The sequence below is a fragment of the Crocodylus porosus genome, unplaced genomic scaffold, assembly GCF_001723895.1.
Source record: "Crocodylus porosus isolate Cpor-Errol unplaced genomic scaffold, CroPor_comp1, whole genome shotgun sequence".
Lineage (NCBI taxonomy): Eukaryota > Metazoa > Chordata > Crocodylia > Crocodylidae > Crocodylus > Crocodylus porosus.
In genome coordinates this window covers 89,537,512-89,558,764 of record NW_017728931.1, presented here as the reverse complement: position 1 = coordinate 89,558,764, position 21,253 = coordinate 89,537,512, and the positions used below count along the sequence as shown (strand labels likewise).

At 41.7% G+C, this 21,253-nt stretch overlaps 1 protein-coding gene across 1 annotated transcript in view; it reads right to left on the bottom strand.

Annotated features, from left to right (window-relative positions):
- NELL2 (neural EGFL like 2) overlaps positions 1-21,253 on the bottom strand; it is a gene marked incomplete at its 5' end in the record, with an annotated part of 258,597 nt that overhangs the window by 96,756 nt on the left and 140,588 nt on the right. Inside the window, one exon of the mRNA XM_019543949.1 lies at positions 18,995-19,120. Coding sequence (XP_019399494.1) covers positions 18,995-19,120 — 126 coding nt within the window. The remainder of the gene's footprint in view (positions 1-18,994; positions 19,121-21,253) is intronic.

Below are 21,253 nucleotides of genomic sequence, written 5' to 3'. Positions count from 1 at the left end.
GAGTAAATTGGATGCTTATCTTGCTGGGATCCTATGACCCCAGCTGATTTCCTGCCCTTTGGGCAGGGGGCTGGACTCGATCTCCCGAGGTCCCTTCCAGCCCTGATGTCTATGAAATCTATGAAACAAGATGCCTAGCACTGAGCACAATATATAGGTGTAGTCTCGGAACAGCTGCATTTAGACAGGCTTTTAATTAACATCCTTGCACAGGAATTCCTGGCTGGAATATCACATTGGAAACCTAAGTTTGACTGCTGTCCCTTATCATCACTATGTCTCTTTCGGCCTTCCTCCTTTTCAAGTGTCTTCAATCTGCTGAGCATCTGAGTTTCAGGCTGTTATACATAAACATATAACTGAGTTTTCCCAAACTGAACCTTAATTTTTATTTCCCAGTACTAATCTATTGTCCCTTTCCATTATAACGTACCTTTTAGGTACTTGAATCATTTCCTAATTCAAAACTATACTGTGATTGGTAAGAAACAGCTTATATCAGATCAGTGAAGAAATGTTCTGAACCAATGCTACTCTCCACAAAAATTCTGCTGACTGAGCCAGAGTTCCTCAGGACACAAGGCTAGGGACAAACATTCCAAAAGCCTGAGCCTGAATTGATTCAATCTTTGCAGGTTAGTCTAACCTGGCTAGGCTAAATCATTTTTGTAACCAGACAGACATCCCAGAAATGCAGGCTCATGCCTGCAGTGGCGCAGGCTAAAAGCCAGGAGGTGCTGGAGCAGCCCTCTCTTCCCTTCTACAGTACTGAGCTGAGGGCGGGGTGTGGGCAGACCCTGGCAGGATGCTGTGATTAGCCCAGCAGGAAATTGATAACAGTTTTTATCACCCAAGTAAGAAAACAGGGACATTACCAGCTACTTGTTGATTCTGCACCAACCGCAGCCAGCTTGTGGTCTGCTAGCACAGACACCTCCTCAGCAAGGAGCAGGGAATTCCTGCTTAGCAGGGAATGGTGAGGAGGGGGTGGGGAGCTGCAGCTAGGGAGCAGAGGGGTGGGGCCAGCTCTGCTGTGGAGCAGAGAGCCCCACCCAGCCCAGAGAGCATGCTGGGATGCTGGGGGAGTCTGATTTATCTTAAACCAGCAAGGGGTCTGGGACAGACATTGCATACACTGGTTTGGCCAAATCAGTTAAGTCTGAAACTACATTGAACCGGGTTTATCTCAAACCGGTTCCAACCATTCTCAAACTGATTTATGTGCACTGAATGTCTGTTATGTTACAGGTTTAAACCAGTTTCTGATCACTTAAGCTGGTTTATGTGTAATGTCTGTTCCTAGCCCAACACAGCATGTGCCTGAAGATGAGTTTTCACAGCAGGCAGCATTTCCTCATTTTTGCCAGTCTAGTTCCTCTGGCTAGTGAGGACGGAGCTCTATCCTCAAGCCTCTCTTTCTCACTTTTGGTAAGCTAATGACTTTAGGGAGGGAAAGATTTAGAACTGCAGAAAACCCTTGTGAAGGACTGCAAGGGGAGGAGAGGTTCATGGCTTCTTCTCACTCTCCTCCTGCACCGCTGCAGAAACAACTGCTATCTGGCCTTTAGAATCACTTGCAAATTTCAGCATAAACTGGAAATAAAATGCAGCAGTAAAAATACGTGCTTTTTGGAATTACACATGGGAACATAAACCCTTAAATGAATGAGCCAGTGAGTGAGTAGAGTAGACACTATGTTCATTTTATGAAACAAACCATTTCAGGGTACATTTCAGCAGAAAGCAACGTGCAAGGAAACACCAGCCAGCACACAACTCATACTGCTGTGAGTTGGTGGCACCACCAAAGCAAGCAAGGCCACTAATTCCAACACATGCTCAGAGGAGACTTTTCCAAACTAAGAAAATATTTGTGAATTATTCCATGAACAGTGACCTTTAATTTGAAGGCAGAGCTTGATACACTATTTAGGTGAGATCTATTTCAACAAATTAATCAAAGGTTACCAGTTCAGAAGACAGAGAAGGGAAATTATTATAGATAAGATTTATCCTGCAGATATGGATCTACCATATATCTACCATATCTTACAGATGTGGCAATCTACCAAAAAGGACAAAACCTAAAAAGCTGATGGATAGTAGTGCAAAGAGGCAGCAAAGGAATTACCATTTTGAAAAGGATAGGTTTGTTTTTTTCTAGAGAAGTGGCAAACAGCAAAGGATATACATTGTTACAGGATCAGTTATTTACTGGACCCCTATACAGTGTCTCCCTTAAAAATGTCAGTACAGAAGTTATACTGAAATTCCTATATTTTGAAGGAAGGTACTATCTAAAATCTAGGGTATAACAAAATTATTAAAGAAAAAAGCCAATGTAGCCTTAGGAAAAAAAAAATTCTTCTTATGAGTCTTGATGGATGGCTAGTTACTTTCTTTCTCTCTCTCTCCTCCCTCACCCCCCTCTTTTCTATCCTTCTTACTACTCTATTACTTTAAGATTAGAAGCATTTTTAATCAGTAACTTGACAGCTGACTGACAAAATTTAAGACTGAAAATGCTGGTTGCTAACTATCTGTATCCAGTTAGCAATACCTTCTGGATTCAGAAACTGGCCTACTACATATAAGCCAAAGCTGATGCCAGTCTTTAATAGAGCATAACTACATAACCTTTAACACCCCTCCATCCCTACTTAAAATCTGGCTCTAGACCCTTCAGTTGACCTTGGGACAGATTCTATGTCATGTCAAACCACGTCGACGCTGGCACCCATGAACTGCTTGTTGATGAGGAAATCCTCAGCTGGCACAGAACTGGATTCGCCTGCGACAGCTTGTATTCATAGTCCTGGAGTACAAGTGGAGCCCTGGAAAGGGTAATTACCTGAGCCCCAGGATCATTACCCAACTAACGTAGTATACTGAGAGCAGCCCTGAAATTGTTCTCATCAGGTCAAGGACAAGATTTGGAGAAAACCAACTCCAAGATCAGAAAGAAGCAGTTGTCCCTTTTGTGGATAACAGTTCCAGCTAAGATGTCAGCTCTTTGTCTTTCTTCAAACTCCTCATTCTCACCAAGGTCTAAACTTTTCTTCCCCTTTACAGTATCATACTTCTTTTGGTGAGAGCACCCATTGCTCTGCAACTTTTGCTGCCTAGACCAGGCTTCTCTCCAATTAACTGACTTTCACCTCATTTCCAATGTAATAATATCTTCTTCCCTTGTATAAACGCCTCTTAATTTTAATGTCTGAAAAAGCCTCTTTTCAATTCATAAAATGTTAATTGATTTAATAGGAGATTTGTATTCATAAGATGACCACGACTTAGCCCTAATTGTAGTACATGGTGTTAAAGAATTTGTGAAAACAGCCTATCCCATTCAAAATAAAACCATGTTGTACTGTCATTGTATCAGTCTGTAGATATAAGTTCATCTTTGTTGTCTCAGGGAGATAGGGGCATATTCCAGTTTTGTAAAACAGCAAGACTAAGGTATCCTGAAGAAATCACCCTTAAGGAAAATCAGGGTATCTTTATTTTTTTTTAAATCGTTGCAGCCTTCTCATGGTGTGATCCATGGGATATACACTGGGGTTGGAATGCCACAAAGAGGCAGCCTGCAGACGTAATGAACCAGTGAATTACCTAGTCAGATTTCCAGCCCATACCAATGGCAATGCATTGTTGCTAGTCAGTGCCAGATAAAAGCTGGGGAAGAAACTGGGCACATCTTCTATTACCCAAAGCCATCTTGGGAAGATTTTCTTCTTCTGGAAGCCCTCTTCCCTGGCTAATGCTACGGGGTGCTAACATGACCATTCTCCAATGCACTGAAGACAGAGATCAGGAGAGCAACTGCATGGAATGGCCTAGAGTAGCTTTACTGTTGTATTTTCTAGTTTTGAGAATATAGCAGGAGTGCATGGGAAAAGCGTGCTTGGAAGTAGCCCTGCAGAGAGCACCACGGACAATGGTGTCAACATTTTATAAGTAGTTTCAGAGTTAACAGGCCATTGAGATGAATGGAGATACATTATTCTTCCAGAGCCATTCTTTCAAGCTCTTTATAGCCTCAGGTAGACACCACTGCATCCTTTTATATTGGGACGTTCTCCTTTGGTGAAATTTGAGCTAAAATGAAAGCATAGGCATAGATTTTGGAGTTCAGTTTTGCAATAATGCATGAATTCTGTGCCTATAATTTCATAGATTTCATAGACATTTGGGCTGGAAGGGACTCTGAAGGATCATCGAGTCCAGGCCCCTGCCCCCAGGGCAGCAAGTCAGCAGGGATCATAGGATCCCAGCAAGATAAACATCCAAATGTGTCTTGAAGGTGTTCAAAGTGGGTGCTTGAACCAGCTCTGTCGGCAGTCTATTGCAAACCTTGGGGGCTTGGACAGTAAAGAAGTTCTTCCTTATGTCCAGCCTGAATCGGTCGCAGCAGAGTTTGTGACCATTCAATCTTGGCATCCCTTGGGGCACTGTGGTGAACAGATGTTCCCCCAGATCCCGGTGAACACCCCTGATAAACTTATAGGTGGCCATCAGATCGCCCCTGAGCCTATGCTTTTCCAGGCTGAAGAGTCCCATGGCTCTCAGCCTTTCATCATAAGGCTCTCCTCTGCACTCTCTCAAGCTTCTCCACATCCTTTTTGAATTGCGGAGCCCAAAACTGGATGCAGTACTCCAGCTGTGGTCTCACCAAAGCCGAGTACAATGGGAGAATGACGTCCTGGGATTTGCCTGAGAAGCATCTATGGATGCAAGCCAGCATTTTGCTCGCTTTACTAGTCGCAGCATCACATTGAAGGCTCATGTTCATCTTATGGTCAATCATGACCCCCAAGTCCCTTTCATTTGTAGTGCTAACCAGCATAGCACTGCCGAGCCTATAAACATGCTGCAGGTTTTTCCTGCCAAGGTGGAAAACCTTGCATTTTTCAGTGTTAAACACCATCAGGTTCTCATCTGCCCATTTCATGAACCTGTCAAGATCTGCCTGGATCACCCTCCTGTCCTCAGGTGTGGATGCTTTACCCCAGAGTTTGGTGCTGTCGGAGAACTTGGCCAGCCTGCTTCTGACAACGTCTACATCATTGATGAAGATGTTAAAAAGTATAGGCCCAAGGACAAAGCCTTGGGGGACCCCACTGGTCACAGCGCACCGGTGGAACTACAGAATACCTAAGGAAATGAGTACAAGTAATACCTTCTACCTCTCTTCTCTTTTTTACTTAAGAAGTTATCACTTAATTATCTCAGCCTTTGTAAGCCTGAGTAATTCAAATGTAAAAGTCCACCAGAAAACCCACATCTCATGTCATTTAGTGTAGAGTACAGTATTATTTCTGGTGCCACCTGCCTGGCTGATTACACCCTTTTATATATTTGTTAAAAGGACAACCTCTCAATCTAAGTCATATTCAATAAAAATATCCATAAACGGCAATTTTTTTAAATCACCCTCAAACCAATTCTTTTGGTCCTATTCCTCTTTTCTGAACATGTTAGCCATATAGAAAATCCTTTTACCACATACTAATCCTCCCTATCCTCAGCTGCTTCTTTTAACTCTTCTCATTTAGGAAAAGCTGGAGATTTCTGCGACTGTCAATTCTCCCATAATATGTGCAGATTTCTGTGATATATTTTTATTTGGCCATGGATGGAAATTCTTAAACACATTAGCCTATGCTAAAAGTGACTGTGGCAGGTGAACAAGACTGCATCTGGATTCCAGATATGCTTGAGTAATAGGTAAAGGTTAGGAGAGCAGGTGGGTTAGCGAATGAAACAGACAAACAGACCCTGCTATAATTGGATAGTTGATGAACAGTTGCTTAGAGCTGGGTTGGTAGCTGAAGAGGAAAACAATCTGGAAAACAGACACTGGAAAAGAAGGAAAGAAAAAAGGTTTGGTTTCAGATTAAATAAAGGTCTGAACTTTGATCCCCACTGACAACCCAAGACAATTCAAATGAAGCAGAAATATGAGCTTCTTTGTAGAGATCTAGCAGGTAGATAATTCTGACTTTGTTGCTATTTTAGTAATGTAGTAGCATAGCAACAAGCTCACTCAGAAGCATCATTTCACTACCAGCTATGGCTAGAAAATGGCCATTGTACAAGATATTATGAGAGCATTTATCTTGAAAGACATTTGAGCTCTTTAATGTGGATTAAAATAATATAAAATAGATAAAAACCATGCCAAAATAAGAAACCTAGAATCAAATTTGTTTTGAATTGCAATGCTTTGCATATGTAAACTGACTTTTGCAGTGTTTGTTATAATCAGCAATCTTGTAAGCCCTGGCATTATTTTAAGTGGGTTTAGAATATACAGGATTATATATTGCCTTTATATTTTATGTAGCTTTATACTATTTCTGATATATTTTCTGAAAGAAATTGCGGAACAAGAGATGAAAGAAACGTTGGTTTCTCTCATTTATGTCACTGCCAGTACAGAATTACTTGTCCCTGTATTTTCTCAGGTGGCTTGCTAGCCCACATTACTCAAACCATGGCACTTCTGTGCTCTAACATACTTTTTGGTGAGGAATATGTCCTTCATGCTAAATCTGGGTTTTTCTTCTTTTCTTTAATTGTATCCTATTATTCTTAATCTGTCTGCTACTTTTTGCATCGCCCTGCACAATTATAATTTGTCTTTTTTTATTTAAATACAGAAATATACTAATCTCCCATGCTCTGAAAAACTGGAAATTTTATAAAATTACAAAAGACATACAATATTCACTGGAGGAAATCAACGATAATATTTTATTAATATTGTTATAATTTATACAATTACCATTTCAAACATACCAACTAACATGAGGCTACTAAACCAAGAAGCCAAAAATTATCTGGGGTCTCATAGGTGCAATTTTTTATTTCCTCTTCTTCATGGCTATGAAGGGAAGAGGGGGTGAAGAATAGTTAAAGTCGTGTAGTATTATTTATAACTGCAGCTGATTTTCAAAGGTCCTGAGCATCAGCTTCTCACGTTATCCTGCGTATAAGTTGAAGACAATCAGGTACCTCTGAAAAAAGCAGATCAGCTTTATACAGTTAATTAAGTATGGATTTAAAGTCATCATTATATGAACATCATGTTGAAGGCCTGATTAAACCCTGCATTTCTCCAGTCAAACTGCAAGTCTGATCTGCTGAAATCAACAGCTATTCTTGTGTATGATGAGAGTGGCTCTCTACTGAATTAGAGCTCAAAAATGGTGGTGTCATTTCTTCTTTGCAAATAAATTTCTATTTTTTATTTCTAAATAGAAATAATAAGCTCTCATTTAACAGCTCTGAAAGCATTTAAAATAATGAAAATATGCAGAAAATATATAAGCAAAAACTATGACAGAGTAAAAACCATTAATGCATGTAAGCTGAATGAAAACTATTCCCTATGACTAAATACTAGTTTAAATAACCTCTCAGTCGCATCTCAGAATCCTCTAATGTACCTCTCTCCTAACTGTCTGGAAGAAAAAAAAATAGATGGGCTTTGTATGATGTTTGACTTGGATTCTGAGGAATCAAAGATGAACCTTGCTATCAGTTTTATTCGTAAACAACTGCAAGAAAATTTCAGCCAGAGCACTACCAACACTGAACATACTGGTAGTTGGTGCATTATGGCATAGAAACAGAGGGCATCCGTTAGAACCTAATTTCCTAAATAGTTTGCGAGCTTACAGGTCAAAAGGAAACGTTTAAAAGTTTACTCAGTATTCTATGGATAGCTGTATTCTGCACAGCTGCTGTTTCTGAATGGTGTTGAGATTCAATCCCTTGTACAGTGCATCAAAAAGAAATGCCAACATCTTGCTTTAGACGTAGATGGTACAGAGTACCGACAATGGTAACTACCCTTGTTACTTAAGGCTTATAACAGTAAAGGATTTAAACAAGACACATAGGCCTTGTAAAGACATTCAGTTTGTCCTGGGAGAGTTGTTGCTCTCTCAGGAGAAGCCACAAGTGTGCAGATTCTCAGGCTCTTTCTCCTACAGTAAAATCGGTCACTCCAGGAGAAAAAGAACCTGGGAACAACCAGGGTTAAAGCAAGATTAAGTCATTCTTCAGAGAGTTTTTCCTGGGACAGCAAATGTCTACATGTGCTGTGGTTTGTCTCAGAAGAGAACATAGTCCTCCTGCATTCCCACCTCTCTCCCAGGATGACAGTGCCCCCCCTATTGGACTCTGTTGCTCCAGCAGAGAGCAGAACATGTCTCCCTCACAATCCCCGTATTGTGCTGCAGGAAAACACAGACTGACCATGGGTACTCTGGATAAGACAATCAGAGCTGCCCTATGCACTGCTGCCAACGGTTGCCAGGCAGACTAAGGAAGCCTGCAAAGCAAGTTGAAGTGCACTCCCACTGGCAGCACAGGGTCAGCACTGCAAGCTCTTCACTTTTCAGAGCCTCAGCATTCGAATATCTGTGCATGTAGGTCTGGGTAAGTTTCTCTATCAGGAAAACAAATGTGGGAGAATTCTCCCAGATTATCTGACTGTGTATGTGCAGCCTTAATCTGTGAACCCAGGTACCCATCCTGAATCAGACATACCATCTTCTTTCCAAATAAGCCAATATATTAGCTCCATTTCATCTTATCAAATATCATTTGTAGGAGTCCAGTGGGTAATATAATGCTGAAAGGAATCCAGCACATGTTCACAGCAAGTAGATCCTGCCTGACTAACCTTGTTTCTTTCTATGACCAAGTTACTAAAAGCTTAGATGCAGGTATCAAAGTAGATGTCATCTACTTGAACTTTAAGAAGGCCTTCGACACAGTCTCCCATCCTATTCTTAAAGCAAATTGAACGGCTATGTCATAGACAATTACACAATCATATGGGTGGCAAATTGGCTTAAGGGTAGTACCCAGAGAGTGGTGATGGACGGGTCAGTATCAACCTCGAAAGATGTGGGCAGTGGGGTCCCCCAAGGCTTGGTCCTTGGACCTGTGCTGTTCAATATCTTCATCAGCCACCTGGATGAGGGTGTGGAAAGCACTCTGTTCAAGTTCACAGATGACACCAAACTACAGTGCAAAGCAAACACCTGATGGAAAGAAACTAAATCCAGGCAGACCTGGACAGTTTAGAGAACTGGGCAGAGAACAACAGGATGTAGTTCAACAAGGACAAGTGCAAGGTCACCTAGGGAGAAGGATGTACCAGAACACCTACAGGCTGAGGGGTGACCTTCTCAGCAGCACAGTGGCAGAAAGAGATCTCAGAGTTGTTGTTGACTCCAAGATGAATACAAATCATCGATGTAATGAAGCAATTAGCAGAGCTAACTGCAATCTGTCATGCATTAGTAGGTACATCATGAACAGGTCCAGGGAAGTGATGCTCTCCCTCTATGCGGCACTGGTCAGGCCACAGCTAGAGTACTGTGTCCAATTCTGGGCACTGCAATTCAAGAAGGATGGTCCAGACAAGGGACACTTGTATGGTTAGAGGCCTGCAGGAAAGGCCTTATGAGGAAAGGCTGAGGGACCAGGACCTTTCCAAACTCCGCAACAGAAGACTGAGGGGGGATTTTGTGGCAGTATACAAATTCACCACTGGGGGGCAGCAGGGAATAGGAGATGTTCTGTTTACCAGAGCACCCCTTGGAATAACCAGAAACAATGGCCACAAGCTGATGGAGGGAAGGTTTAGGCTGGACATCAGAAAGAACTTTGTCATGGTTAGGATTGCCAGAATCTGGAATGGGCTTCCAAGAGAGGTGGTTCTCCCCTCTACCTTGGGGGTTTTCATGAGAAGACTGGACGAACACCTGGCTGGGGTCATATGACCCCAGCACTTTTTCCTGCCACTGGCAGAGGGTCAGACTTGATGATCCTTTGAGGTCCCTTCTGATCCTAGCATCTATGAATCTATCAATATGAAGCTATGAATCTTTACTGAGTCACAGCCAGACAGTTACCATCCAGTATCACCATCATACTGAGGAATTTTTTGAAAGCCCACATCCTAGAGGCTTTGGGACAGAGAAGCAAAAGCTCCCAAATCAATAAGACCCCTAAAAATTAAGTAAAACCACTAAGGTATAACTCTACCCATTTCCACAAGGAACTACTGGAGTACTAGCAATATTCAGAGTTTTTAATGACAGCTAAGAGAGCAAAAAAAAGGCATCATCATCTACTGCTTGAAAAAAATAACTTATCACTTTCACCAAAATGATATATAATAAGATTTCTAGAGTGGTTCTTTCACAAGCTTCTCAATCTTTGCCATAAATGGAGACTAGACGTAAATCAATGTTGGCTAAACAGTTTATCTCAGCAGACTATTTTCAAAGATGGGGCTTCACCAGTATCCTTCTCACAGAGAGGCACTGACAATCTCATAGGAACATAGAACCTGGTCATTGAGGACAGCCCACCAAATTCCATTACCAATGGGTCCAAGGGCTTGTCATTTGTCCCATCAAACACACATCAAACAGATGTTCCCCTCCACCAACATCTCCATAGGAATGTCAAACGCCCCTACCTGTACCCCATGGAGAGAAGAAATTGTTCTTGCTACACAATACCACTCAGAAACAAAAGCAGCAGATGACTCTGACAGAATCCAATCGATGATTTTGATGAAAGAAAAAGTTATTTTGATTGAGGGAAAAAAATCAATTTATCAAATTAAGCACCATCAGGAACAGTCCCACTGTCTGGAGATACTATGCAAAAAGCAAAGAAACCATTTTCATCTTCAAGAGAACAACCTCACAAAATTGGGGAAAGAGAAAGGAAAAACACTGAAGGCACAATGCGATCAATAAGTCTCCACCATTAATCTAAACATGATCCCTTTTCTGTTATAGGTTCTGTACAAGAATCACACCAATTGAGAGGGCTTCTAGGGGCACATCGATTGATAACTGTAAACTCAAGACTGGGGTAAAGTAAAAACCAAGTCTTTAAGGATGTAATCTATCAGGAAAAAAAGGGAATGGAATGGGGAAAAAGGAGTGGTTGTATGGAAAAAGGCACAAAGACAGGGATTCCAGTATCAGATGAATAACCACTAAGGCTAGCTTTATTTCTAGAGGATAGCTTTACTTCTAGAGCAGAGAGGGAAGAGAGATATGCAATACAACGCAGTCAAAAAATACAGTATGCTGGTGTGCAATTGTGCAGACTTTCCCAGGGTCTGTTGTCAAATAATTATTACTTATTTTATTGATTTTTATGACAATCTCCACTTCAAACATTCCTCATCATTAACTAACTAAAATACAATATGCTTATTTATCTCTATGCATCTTTCCCATATGTCAAGTCAATCTCTCTAGACAATCAATTATTTTCTTGCTGTTCTCAGAATTCCTTCCATTTGCCAGATTTGTGGTTTAATTTGATTTGTGAAATGTGCATAGCTGCCAAAATTTCAGAGTACTAACACTTCAGGTGGTATTCAATCACAATTTGGGTGGAAATAATTATTACATTCAGTTTACTATGAAGGACTAGTCAGAAAAAAATTATTAAATGCTAAAAAAATTACTAAGAGTATTGTGGAAAGTGCTGTTTGATTAATTTCTGAGCAATGTAAATGACTTAGTCTCCACACACATTACATTTATGGTACAATTCACACGTTAATCATGGCATACATAGGAAGGGTGCTATATGCATACCTGATTTAAAGCACTAGAAAGTGAGGAATGAGCCATAAGACGTTCTACTCAACATAACATTTTTTACTCATTTGTATGAAGCCTTAAATTTAATGTGTGACCAGTAGCTGACAATCATTAATCATCAGCCCTACTGGAGGCTTGGTTGGAGAAGCTGAAGAGCTTCATCTTACAGGGACTTTAAATCCTGTAGCAGGCAGTCCATCCTCGACTACTCACTGCTAGAAACAGGAGGCTTCTGGCAATGGAGAGGGAGCCTTTGGCTTCATCTGACAGAACTCTAAACCCTGTGCTAAGCAGTTCTGGTCAGGTAACCTGAAGGAAGGGAGCAGAGGCTCCCCATGGGGGGAAGCACAGGCTTCCCCCAGGCCAGGGACTTTAAATCCCATGCTGAGCAGCACCAGCTGGAGTAATCCCCTAGCCAAGCCGACAGTCAGCTCATTGTTGAGCACCCAGCTTTCAACTTGCCAGTTAAAGGGAGTCCAAGATCACTGGACACCCCCTACACTGCCAGCTACAGCAGAATTAGGATCTAATCCCTGATCCCATAATCATACCTTCTGCTATGCACGTGCGGCATGGAAGCTGGTGTGACAGTTGGGATCAAGGATCAGATCCCTCATACCTTTAAATGAAAGTCTGTCAGAGGCCTTATACTTGCTGTATAAGCTTAATCCAAACTCCAGGCAAATCTCTGGTAGAACCTTCCATTGAGTTTAACAGATATTATAGTAAGCCCAGAAACCAAAAAGAGAAAATTGAAATCCATGCACATACTATTCCTTCCCTTCTACTTGAGGACCATCCCCTTTGATTCATATGGATTTGTTTCCCCCTCTCAGATTACTAGCCTCTTCTCAAATAGTTCATGGCAGCGGTAGCATCTCTTCATTACTCTGCAACTTGTTTGTGCAGTGACATTAACATTTCTCTGAATAGCCAATTTCCAATATGCTGGTTCTAGCAGAGACAAAATGTTCTGTTAAAATGCCCCGCATTTTCAGCATTGAGTTTTTGTTAACATAAATAGGGAACTTTGCAAAGAAACAATTAAAACTGCTTTTCTGAAGTGCACAACTCTATCATCTGCTGAGCATGTCAATGTAAACACAACATTTACCAGCCCAGAAAAAAACGCAACATAATAATGATTTTAAGGGGCAATTCATTCCCTTTACTTAATAGTGTTCAAGACTTGCTGTGAAAAAAAAATCTAAGTGCTGTTTAGAGGAGCTGGTTATAATAGTCTCGCATGTTAGAAAAATGATTGCAGCATATAGCCTACTCAAAACTAACTTGTATCAAAAGGTAGCTCTTGAGGGATAATTTTATTTAAAAAAACCTTTTGCTATTTTATTTGAAAGATCAGGGCGGAAAAAATCAGGAGCCTGTCAGCACTTATTACTAATGCATAATATTTTCATCTCCTTTAAAAATGTCAGCATATTTTGCCATTTTTCTATAGCCTAAGCTTTTCCTTTACATGAAAGTTGCACCTAAACTTCAAGTACGATGTGCTCAAATTAAAATAAAAAAGAAAGAAAATCTTCTGAAAGCCATTCAATGAAAGAATTATGAAAACAGCTGTGAACCATTCTGAAAATAACTGTGTAAGTGACTAACTTTCCACAAGGGTATAGTGGAATTAATTATTAATTAATAATAATTAATTAATAACTGTTATTTCTGTGAAATTAACTGTTAATTTCAGTGCAGCTATTTGGATGGATAAAGCTGAAGGACTTACGTAATCGGGTGTTTTTGAAACAAAGGCCACAGACTTCCACATTAGCAATATAATTCCAAATGCTAACTTGACCTATGGAAAGGCACAACTGTTCATTGTCGCTCTATGTCAGAGGAGATAAACATTAAAAAGTAGCCTGATATCACACCAGTATAAGACAAACACAACCATCAGTTCTGAGGAATGCTTATGGACAACAATCACGCTTCAGAAACAGTAATGCCTATATTTCAGTTCTGCTTGTATGTCCATTTTTATTACACGTGCATGTAGATAATGTGCTTAGGAATTCATCTTTTCCTAATGGTAATCATTTGGACTCTCCAACTCTTAATCATTTGAACTTGGGAACAAAGGAACCACAAACAAACACTGTTTATCTGAGAAAGGAAAAACACTAAATGCACAATCCGATCACTAAGTCTCCACCTGATACTTATCATCCCTTGAAGGAGCCCACCTCTCCTTATTCAATACGTAGGAATTCTAGAGGTCAAATCTAGTCACCTTTTGACAGTAAGGCATTGAAATATTAGTCACCTAAGTGGGGGTGTCCACAAGAATGACCTGGATCTGGCCCTCAGATACTACATAGAAGGGGTACCTTATATGCACCTCAAAACAACAGTTTTATTAGATAGCCATGCCCATCCTACAGGCCCTGTGCAGCCAGGCAAAGGGGGAGTGAGAAAATACAGGGAATGTGTGTACTAAGCACAGGGCACAGCTTTTCAGTTTAGCGTTTGTTGCTTATCTACCTCTGAACATTTGGATGTACAGCAAAAGCTTTGTTATCCGGCCCCCATGGGAAATGGGGGGTGCCAGATAACCAAATATGCCAGTTACCTGAGAGGCCCGCATCAGTGTGCCGGGGGACAGGGAGGGAGGCCCTGGACACACTGGGAAAGACTGCTATGCTCCAGGTCATGGGGGCTCAGTGAAACCTGAAGTGCCACAGTGGGTGCTGGATAATGCAGCTTTTACTGTAGTTCAGTATTTAGTTCCTATCCATACCACACACAAGCTTTCATGGTGAACCTCTGAATGTAAACAGTCAAGAATAGATCCCACACTGCGTATATTTTTCACTGAATCAACCAACTATGTAAAACTCACCACTAAAAAGCAACAGCACCTAACAAAATCTTGAATGTATGTATTCATTACAACTTCTGTTGTGAGAATCAAGATGTAATACAGATATGAATGAAACATTTCCATAAACATGGCAGGGAGAGACTGGCTGATTTGGAAATTTATTTTGCCTCTAAATCATTTATTTTGTGCATGACTGACAGAGGTAGAATTTTTTTTTTAAGCTTTCGCATCTAAAAAAAAATAATGAAGTTTTCCTGCCTCTATTCACTTGTTCCTTTTTAAGCAATGACTTTGTATCTGCACATGTATGTTTCAGAAAAGAACGATGGACATCTTACAGTATGCTGCTAGCAAGCTGAATTGAGATTACTTATTTAGTTTTAAAGTTTCCCATTCAAGCTATCACAATCTCATTCCTTTCTTGCAACTCCTGTGCACAATGATGCAATAATGCCAAACAACAGTGTTTCATAGTTTCTAGGGTTGGAAGGGACCTGAGCAGATCATCGACTCCAACCCCCTGACATGGCAGGAAAGAGTACTGGGGTCAAACGACCCCAGCAAGATGTTCATCTAGCCTCCTCTTCAAGACCCCCAGGGTAGGAGCCAGCACCACTTCTCTTGGAAGTTGGTTCCAGATCCTAGCTGCCCTGACCATGAATTAGCGCCTCCTGATCTCTAGCCTAAATCTACCCTCTGCCAGCTTGCGACCATTATTCCTGGTCACTCCTGGTAGTGCTCGGGGGAACAGGGACTTCCCCAGTGCCTGCCGGTCCCCTCTGACTAGTTTGTTTCCTATTGAGAAATTTAACAGCACTCCAAAGCACAGGCCACAGAAGTTCTTAGTCTAACCTGCAGTGCAGTAAGAACTTCTACAGTAAGTCAGCTTCTATATTAGCATATTACCAATTATCATTATATAGCAAAATATCACACATTGATGCAATTCACACAAGAACGCAACAAGTGATACAGCTGAAATACACTTGCCGGAGTTTACATCTCAGAACTCAGGAGTCAGTTGTTGCCTGCTTCCCAGGGCAAGGAAACTACCATTCACCTCTTTGTTTTGACCGTTTTAAAAGTATTTTAGGAGGTGTGTTAAACCACAGATCTGTTCAGGATCTGAATAGAAACTTGGACAGAGAAGCTGCAGCAGAAGGTTAAACAGGGCTAAATACCTAATTCAATTGTGGCAAATCTGACAAATAGTAGTACATTCATGTTCAGGAAAGCTTGATGTTCTCATAGTCTGTTCACCAGCAAAGGGAGGTCAGGACAGGGTTATATATGATACAATCACATTTTCTTCACAGCTAACCCAACTTTACTCGGGTAATTTTGCCACTCTAGTATTGCTAAGCTGCCCCAAAAATGGCACTTTAGGATGTCCTTAATACAAAAGGCAGGCAAAGCAAAGACACCATTATGCCACGACAATCTCTGGCTGCTGGAAATGTTCTAGATGTTGCTGGCAAGTGATACAGTTTAGAAAAGTGTAAATCTAGATTGACTCATTGATGCCTTCAACTGCTTTTAGGAGCAAATACCATAGGTACTCATCACAATGTAGAGGACTGGAGAATCTACCAGCAACCACTCCTTGTACTGATCCATGTACAACAAACCCCATCTAATTTCAATGGATTTTGAAACACTTCAGTACCAATGTCTAAAGTAATATAGAAACACCAGTTCCATTTAGAGATATCATTCTCACTTCACAGTCATCTATTCAGACCTCTCTCAGGTATCTTTGCCTGCTATGCAGTATATTAGAGGTTCAAAACAACCGAAACAAAGCCAGCTACTGGTGTGAAAAAATAATAAACATAATGTATTAATTATTACTATTATAACTGAAAATATTAATGCTCTGACTGGTATCATGTAGCTGTTCTGTACATGAAATATTAGGAAGCATGAACTCACGTATTCTCTCTGATTCTGCTACCCTGAATAGACCATACGATCAAAACTTCCTATCAGAATTGTAATTCAGTATCTAAAATTGAAAATTTTTCAAGGAATATGCTTAGCTCCTATAAACATAACTAGTTAACTATTATATTTCTAACACGGTCTCTTAAAAATAATAAGTTTCAGGCCTCTCCATCTTCCTGAACTGTTAAAATTGCTTTACTACTGCTTTGCAGTCAGATAGCAAGTCTTGATTCATCCTTTTTACTCTGAAAACCAGCATCATCACATTAACAGAGCAACATATAAGATCCTGTTCAAAATAACTGCATGATACAGTAAATGACCATATACCATAAGCACAGTTCACACTAAGAATGTGGAGTGCTCGCACATGCAATTTTTTTTCTTCCCTCCTTTACATTCATAATGGGCAGATGATGATAACATCTTAAAATAGTGGAAGAAGGGGTGGCAGGCATGGGGGGAGGTTAAATTCTAAATTCTTCCCACAAACTTCAGTGACTTTCTACTCAGAACAAAACGTTTTACACTTTACTTCCTCAAACTCTGGCCATCATTTAATTGACTAGATCTCATTAAATCTCTTTTTAAAATAAGATATCACAATATATTGAAGTATAATAAGTTTCTCTCTAAATTGCATGACTAGAAGTACTACTATATGCTACAGGGGGAAAACTGTGTTTGGAAAAATATAGATAAAAATAACAGACCAGACGAAATCAGTTGGACTCTTTGTAGAACATATAGTTATTATTTCTTTTCCTCAAGCACTAGCTCAGTGCTTCTTGGCACTGGTGTGTTTACAAACAAATCTTGAAGCAACATAACCTGAATTAGTGTTTTGCTATTCACAACACAAATAAATTCTTCAAGGGTGACAACATAACTCAATTTAATGGTGGGTATCAAGTAAACCATCAAACTCCATGTTAAAAGTAATGACAGCATACCTTCGTTATTTATATTTCTTATAAACTTAGAAGATGGGATTCACATGAAAAAAACCCTGAACGTTAATCTCTACATGTTACTAAGTGAATAGATAGTAAACACTGCAGAAATGAATGTCTCGTCCCTTCACTAATTTGCAAAGCTACAGCAGCTTCCCAAGATTCCTGCCTGCTTTAACAAATTGCTCTAGTGTAAATGCCTTCTGTGCCAGAAATATGGGTTACTAAAAGCAAAGTGCTTTATTACTGATCAGAGCCTGTGGCTTAAAAAGTAATATGACTATAACTCAGGTTTTTAATAATTATATGTTCAATCACTGGTTTTTAGAATTTCTCGTTGGTGATTGAAATGCAATGAAGGAGTCTCACAGTTTTCTACAAATCACAAAAATACTAATGGCTGCACTGGAAGTGGTCAGAAGTAATTGTGGTACCACAAAAATACAGTGCTTCCATAGCATATATGTCTAATAACTACCATAAGGTAATGTTCATTAGCAGAAATTTCACTACTGAAAGTTATTACCTTCCTAATGTCATAGGGCATCTACACATGTAATCGGGGTGGGGAGCATGCTTTAAATACAGCAGCTCTCAGAGCCACTCTAATTAAAGCATCCATAGTGTCATGTGCATTCAGCATCCCACACTTCAAACTGGCGCTGGGGGTACTTTAACTAAAGCTCGTTCAACAAACTTTAGTTAAAGCACTCCTACTGCTGTTTTGAAACGCAGGGACATTGAATACACATGATGCAGAGGCTGCTAGAGTACTAAATGGCCTGCACCAGTAGACGCACAGCCAACTCAATTAATCGAATCTGCTCTGATGTTTGCTGAAAGAACTAATGCATTCCACAGGGCAAATAAAGCATTTTTTCCCACTAAGACAATGTCCCAAACCTCTGAATCACATCTGCCTCATCTGTCTAGCGTTAAAATGAAATGAGCTCCTCCCAGAAGCAAGTATAGAAGCAGCGATTTTGAAATGCTGCTGTATTAGATGTTAAATTGTTACTTTATACCTGTTTTTTTTTTAAAAAGGTGAGAATAAGCTGCAGTGGAAGACATCCACATAGCCCAGAGACTCTGCCTAGAGACAACCACAAGCTGAACAGCATAAGCGGAAGAGGAACAGAGGAGGATAGATCATGCACTCCAGCAGCACAATGGCAACTGTAGAATCCCGTTATAGAAGAATTCCAAGGAGGGAAAAAAAGCAGCCTCTAAGAGGCAGGAAATTTAACTGGGTAAGTGCACTCAGATCCCCAGAATACCCCACTGCACTTCCAAATTTCTCTTTAAGTGTACTATGGTTGTCTTTTCCCCCGTTGGGCTTTCTCTTCCAATTACCTTTTTGCAAGTGATGGCATACTGGCTCAATTGCCTATTTTAGACAAATGATACAAGTTATTTATGATTTGCAGGATGTACCAGCTTTTACACAAACTGTACTCCTGTAATTATTCACTTATTTTTTGTTCCATGGGATTTATGTATGAAACATTAAGCTAATTAAAGTTAATTAATGCAGAATAGCATTTAAAATGCACTGATATGATTCAGGTCTTTTCGTTTCATAAATAATCAGCTCTTACCTGTACAAGAGTAATCATCAATCCGGATATATCCCGTTTTGCAGATGCACATGAAAGATCCTGGAGTATTTACGCACATAGTATTCTCACGACAGTAGTGCCGTCCTTCAGCACATTCATCAATATCTGTGAACAAAGCAGTGAAGGAGACTTGAGGTTGCTGAATTCTCCAGAATCACTCAATATATTGTACCATTCACTTCTATCAATATTTTGCCAGACTAAGAAGTTACTTGAACAGCAAAGCATTTGGGAAAGTATTTAGGTTCTTCTTTTTAAAATTCCAGTTTGAAGTGTTCCAACAATAGGAACAGCATAACTTTTTGTGAACAGCTATTAGTGGAGATACAAAGATTACATTGGCTTAGATCTTTCCTAACTTCTTTTGAAGTGTCTAAGTTGTTAGTCCTATCATTTAAATAAAACCAGCTCTTTTAAGGACCTAATGACCAGATGGATTGTCTCTGAACTGTAGCGTCATCAATCTGTATGTACATATAGATTGCATAGACACACATTGGGCTCATCCAGATGAGCACGCACGTGCCTGTTGCCCTGCCTCAAACCCGTTTGAGGTGGGGCAACAGGCACATGTGGGAACGTAAAAATGTTATATCCAGGAGTCTAAACAAAATGCTCTGTAATAGACCAGAGCAAGGCATGGTTCAAGACCATGCCCCGAGCCAGTCCTCCAAAAGAGACACTTTGGTTTTGGCCAGAGCATCTCTTTGGTGTCCCTGCTGCCCCCGGCACAGTTCAAGTTGGGAGGGGCTTCATGGGTATCGGGGGGCAGTGAGGATGGCAGGGGGATGTCGCATGGCTCTGGGAGGTGTGTACAGGAGCTGCACCTCCTGGAGCCCCATGACCCACTCTGGTGCAAGGCCGGACTAGTGAGCCACATGGGGCTGGGCCAGGTCCTCACCCCCCCTCCCCCCGCACAGGTACAGAGGGCAGAGGTGGGAGCCGGCTCTAGAGCCCGGACCAGGCACAAGTAGCCCCAAGGCCGGAAGGACCTGGCTCGGCTATAGGTGGGGGGAGGTGAGGACTGGGCCCAGCCCCAAGTGGCCTGCTAGTCCAGCCTTGCACTGAAGCAGGTCACAGGGCTCCAGGAGGCGTGGTTCTTGTGCGTGCCTCCTGGAGCCGTGCAACCTGCTGTAGTGCAAACCTGGACTAGCGAGCCTCAGGGATTTGGGCCCAGCCCAGCTGGGCTGCAGAGGGGGCCCAGGACCTGGCTGGGCCTCACACGTGGTCCCCGCATGTCGCACTGGGTCCTGCTGCCACAAAACCAGCAGCACTGGTGTCATAGGGAAGGCTTTGGCTTCCATGACCACAGCCCGCTCCTTGGCGAGAGAGCCAGTGAGCTGCTGGGAAGAGATGGCCTCCACCTCTCCCCCCTGGGGAGGAGGCTCTTCTCAGCCAGACTGGCTGACCTGCTCCACCGGGCTTTAAACTAAGCCCGCTGGGGGAAGGGAGGGAATACCGCCACTGCTGGCCTACTGAGCAACCATGACAAAGCCAGCAGGCCAAGGCACTTAAGGGAGCCCACCTCAGCCCCAGTCCTGGTACAATCTGTGGGCAGGGCAAGAGCCCCCAAGGGGATACTTGCCTGCCTGTACACAAATGCCAGGAGCTTGGGGAATAAGCAGGAGGAGCTCCTCCTTCTGTTCAATGCAAATAATTATGATGTCATAGGGAAAACGGAGACCTAGTGGGACTCCACCCATGACTGGACCATGAGTATAGATGGCTATACCGCGTACAGGAGGGATTGTGTGGATAAAAGGTACAGGGGTGTAGCTCTCTATGTTAAGGAAAGCTATGCATCCCTGCAAGCTGATATAGGCGACCAGGGTGGACAACTGGAGACCCTCTGGGTTAAAATCCATGGGGAACACAGCACAGGGGACACAACGGTGGGAGTCTACTACAGAACTCCCACCCAAAGTCAAGACCTTGACCACGAGTTCACCCGGGAACTGACTGAGGCCGCTTGCTCCAGGACCTTGGTTGTCATGGGTGACTTCAATTACCCGGACAGTTTGTGGGAGGATCACTCAGCAAAATCCGAGCGGTCGCAAAGCTTCCTCTCGTGCATGGATGACCTCCACCTGACTCAAGAAGTCTATGGGCCAACAAGAGGTAAAGCGCTGCTCGACCTGGTACTGGCTACTGGGGATGACCTAATCGGTGACCTAGTGATCGATGGGAAGCTGGGTGACAGCAATCATGAGCTGATCACCTTCACCATCCACCATAAAG